This window comes from Grammomys surdaster, unplaced genomic scaffold (assembly GCF_004785775.1).
Source record: "Grammomys surdaster isolate TR1022 unplaced genomic scaffold, NIH_TR_1.0 126391, whole genome shotgun sequence".
Taxonomy (NCBI): domain Eukaryota; kingdom Metazoa; phylum Chordata; class Mammalia; order Rodentia; family Muridae; genus Grammomys; species Grammomys surdaster.
Window position 1 is genome coordinate 18,511,656 of NW_021621185.1, and position 4,586 is coordinate 18,516,241.

General features: G+C 45.3%; 1 protein-coding gene across 2 annotated transcripts in view; it reads right to left on the reverse strand.

Annotated features, from left to right (window-relative positions):
* Nucleotides 1-3,377: 3,377 nt before the first annotated feature.
* The window catches only part of Sv2c (synaptic vesicle glycoprotein 2C), a 177,801-nt gene continuing 176,592 nt past the window's right edge, over nucleotides 3,378-4,586 (reverse strand). Inside the window, exon 13 of one of the 2 annotated variants that reach the window (XM_028760161.1) lies at nucleotides 3,378-3,806. In XM_028760161.1, the coding sequence (XP_028615994.1) occupies nucleotides 3,623-3,806 (184 nt within the window). In that variant the 3' untranslated portion in view covers nucleotides 3,378-3,622. The remainder of the gene's footprint in view (nucleotides 3,807-4,586) is intronic. The other variant, XM_028760162.1, reaches the window with a different exon arrangement.

Sequence of the window (4,586 nt, forward strand, 5' to 3'; positions counted from 1 at the left end):
CAAACAATATGTTAATTGTCTACAGTTCCGGGTGAAGGTCAAATCTAGGCATTCCTGGTTTCAGAGCCTTTTGTACATAAACAAGTAAGGCATCTTGATGAAAAACTAGGGAAAAGCCTTTTTGATATAAAGTAGACACAAATTGGAGAATATCATATTCTATTGTGGTTGGCAGAAAGTATTCCCACGGAATGCTCTGGAAACAATCCTAGAGTTTAGAATGTCTCCCAGGTGTGCTAATCTCATTGCTGGAACGTTATCAATGGAACACTGGACTCCCCCTTGCTCATCACACCCCTTCCTCCTTCTTGATCTCCTAAGCTATTCTGAAAGAAAGTGAGGTTTTGGTGCAAACTTGAGCTCTGATTAGAGGAGATTTGTAAATGAGGGGCCATCTACCAACTTATGTGTAATCATTAAGACACACTGTTCCCAATGGCCTAGATCCATTTATGGCAGTATTTCAAGAAAACAGTTACGTAGATGGATGGAGGGCTATAGGATAAAGCTGTGTGTGGTCTACTTCAAGTATTTGTCTTCAGCTGCACGGTGTCTTCCAGGGCCATCCATTCCCTGGGTAGATAACAATGGCACTGAAGTGAGAAGCACTTAAAATTCAGGGGTTGGGCATAGACAACATGACAACTGCTCTAACCTATTGTGTGAGGTTTTCCCAAGAAACCTCCACCCTCTTTAAAGACTTGCTTATTCTCTAATTTCAGGTATGCTGAATGTAAGTAAAGTAGGCTTCCCATCAGCAGAAGATGAAGGTACTCTCATGGTAGTCCTACAGAATCTTGGAGAATAAAATAGAACCATTCTTTTTCTCTATAGATGGAGAAACTGAGGACCAGTATGTCCAGTGACTTAATTCTTGACCTTTTAGCTAAGATTAAGTTCCTTCTCCTTAGTAAGATCTCTTCCTGGTTAATGGGCCTCTGAGACCCATTGTTCTTGGGTTGTGGGTCAGTACTAGTCTTAGATGAATCTGGAAGCAGGACTGGGTGCGAGACTTATGACCCAATACGTAGGATAGAGCATCTCACAGAAGCCACAATCAGAGCAGCTGGTTAGTTGTTGTTACTGTTTGTTCTATTTTCTTTCCTGTTGAGAGGATTCAGAGATAATAAAACTCAGGAGAATTCTGGACTGATTCTGAAGAGCAGTGGCGGGGATTTTAGTTAAAAAAGGAGTTCAGAACACAGGTACAGATGGAACTGTTTCACTTTTGAAACAGCTTTCAATTTCATTTTCCTGTACATGAATGACATACGGCAGATGTCTACCCTGGTGTCAAGGCCCATGACACTCATATAACTGGGGCTTCTGTTGAATCTCCTGGTTGTATCTTAACCTCTAATTATACCTGAACAAGCCACAGCACGTGTTTGAAAAGCGACAAGGACACTGGCATGGAGAGTAAAGGTCATGCACAGTGAAGAGGCTGAGGGGAATGTGTGGGAAGTGGGAAAGATGGTGACCAAGAAGGTTTGTGACCACTGATTGTCCAGGAGATTATAGAAGAGATCCCTCTTGGGCCACCTGGGAAGCATGGGGTAGGTGACAGAAATGGTTCTTCTGAAGGAGACAGATGGTAGATGGTCTTATAAAGAGAGTTCTGTTGGGGTATCCTGTGCTGACCCAACCCAATGTCTACATAAAACTCAGAATAGCTTTGTCTTGCAGTTTGGAATGTACTTGATGTAGCTAGACTATGAAACAAAAAGCAGAGACAACTTGAGAGTACAGACTATCCAGTAAGATCACTACCACACAGAATAGAGAAAGCAATGCCTTTGCTTTAGAATGGGAGGATAGGGATTTATATCTTATTTTTGCAGCAATTTTGTGGCATGCCATGTTCAACTAAGAGATCTGCTCTGAGCCTCAAACATAACTTTTCAAAAAGAAGACAATCACGGTGCAAAGAGGAGAGAGAAATGAACCTGCATGGAGAAAGGATAGAGATACCTTCTTAGGCTTTTGAAATCCAGGTTTGTTTCCCAGGATGAGAAACAGAATCGAGGTCTGTTCTAGCCCTGCCTTTTTGGTGTCTTTCACATCAGTCATGCTTCAAAATTTTTCCTTGTTCTGGTCAGCTCTGCAGATCTTGCTCGGGTAGCCTTGATGTCCAGGCTCTGAGTACTCACTTTCTGCAGGGAACCACTTTCTCTCTGTAGCTTCCCATCTTAACTCTGGGCTGCCCCCTCCACCAAGCCTGCATTACTTGACGGTGACAGTGGATTAATGGCTTATGTTAATCAAAGAGCTTTTCACAGAATTTGAGCTCCAGGAGGGATCAGGGAATATGCTGGGGAAAGAGAGGCATGGGGGCCCTCTGGGGAGCTGGGCCATCTCTGAACATAATGATTAGTGGAAACAGAAGTTTCCTTTTTCTGGAAGCCCCGAGGCTGTGGTCATGCAAGAAAAGCTTAAAATAAGCAAAGAGGATCACCCTCCTACAAGACAGAGGCAGTTGAAAAGAGAACGCTGTTTAAACATGGGCCTTATGCTGGTTGTTATCACAGGCTGCAAATCTACAAGGAGGCTTCAGATTTCAAAGATGTGTAAAAGGATGGGCCTGGGGGAGGGGCACCCAGCAAGAGACTAGAAGGTCATTTAGCAGACAGCTGGCCCGTGGGAACGTCCTGATGACCCCTCCTTCCACGCTCATGAAGATTCCAGAGGTAAAACAGATATCCATCCACCCACCAGGAAATGCTGTTCTGCCTGCCTGAGGGTTGCTTGGGAGAGCAGGCAGGGTCTGAAACAGTCCAGACACAAGGCTGGGAGCTCAGAGCCTGGGGACACTGGAAGGACATGACCTGATATAGAGATTTGGGCTAAAAAGTGACAGTGGACAGGAGGGTGGGTGGTGTTGACTCTCAAGGGACGGTATGAGAAAGGTTCCCTTCTGCATTTTCAAATAGCTCTGGTTGTGAATTTCTTACCAATTTCTACCTAAAATCTGCCTTCTGCAGCTCAAGTAGGGTTTTGTTGCCAACTGGGGACAGACTTTTAATTTTTTCTTGTTAGCAAAATCACCTAAATAGTCCTGCCTGAAAGAGCCCCCGCCCAGAAGTGCTTGGTGTCACACAATTTTCTTGAAACACTGTGCTGTAACAGCTAGAGTAGCTGGCTGTCCTTTTTTTTAAGTAAACAGGAAATATCACTCTGTATGAAAAAAAAAGAAAGAAAAAGAAATCCCTTTCCTCAGCACAAACTCAATTATGCCAACTTAAGCTTCCTGTTAACAGAGTGTCAGGCGCAGGGTCTGTTTCTTATGACAGTACAGGCTTTTGAGACTCTTGGTGAATGTAGTCCTTAGGAAAGCCTGGCTGACTGGGACATTTTAGTAACACTTCCACGGGGCACTGGGAAGCAGGGACATCACAGTTAGGAAAAGATAACAGTGTATGGGGGAAAACAACCCTGCAAATCACACTGGAGGGGTAAGACAATACACAGCTACACGTTACGTCACAGCAAAAGTTTGTGTTCTGATACTTGGCCACCTTTCTACACATAAAAACTCTAAAGCCGAGTCAGGCAATAGAACTCTAAAGCCGAGTCAGGCAATAGGACAGACCCATGGTGAGAGAAGGGAATGGCTTTTGTCACGTCACATCAGAACCTGGGTTCGTGTGTCGGGTAGGCGCAGCCCCACCAGTCCTCCACACACGAGCACGGTGGAAGCCAGCAGGATGGGGATTGCTTTGGTGATGCTGACCAAGGAGCCAAATATTAAGTTTCCCAGGACGGCCGCTGCTTTACAGAGTGCGTTCAAGAAGCCGAAGCCCGTTGCTCTGCAAAGGACAGAAACATAGACAAGGTTTAGAAAATGACGCTCGGGAGTCCAGCTTTAGACTCACGCACTCCACGCGGTCGTTCTCGATGGTCTTTACATGGTTTGTGCTGTATGTCAGTGAAGCAGATAAAAATGCTTGTTAGCAAACGCAGAGGCAGAGAAGCCAGCTGTCAGCGCTGTGGCCGGTCTCCCAATGACGTAATACCACTCATTTTACTGACTCTTATTTTGGCACAGAAGAAAAAAAAAGGCTCTTTCTTGGCCCAGTGGGTGTTGGAAGGAAGGTTCTACTAAATAAACGTCAATTTCGCTCCATGTAAGTCCTCTCAGGATAAAAACAGAAAGCCTCTTGCCGTAGGAGTCAGCTTGCCTCTGTTTAGCTAGAGAGAGGCTGGGCCAACTCTTCTCTCCCAGAAGAGAGGGAGAATGGAACTGGGTGATCTAGAAGACTCTCATGTCTTTACAAAAGTGACATGTTATTTGTTATGTAAGTGTCCACAATCTCGGTGACACCTGTGTTTTAAAGGACATTCAAATTTTGTTCCAGAAAAAAATCCAAATGTCGTACATCAGGCACTCTATCAGCCTGCCTCTCAGCGACTCAGCACCTACACAGAGTTCTTACGTCAACATCAACATCCGGTGCTGCGCATTTCCACCTTTGCTAAGAGTTGCTATGCCTTTAAAAGGCACCTCTCAACATCACCGTAAGCTAGGGCGCGCTCTCTCCCCCCTCCCCCTCCCCTCCTCCTCCCCTCCCCTCCCCTACACCCTCCCC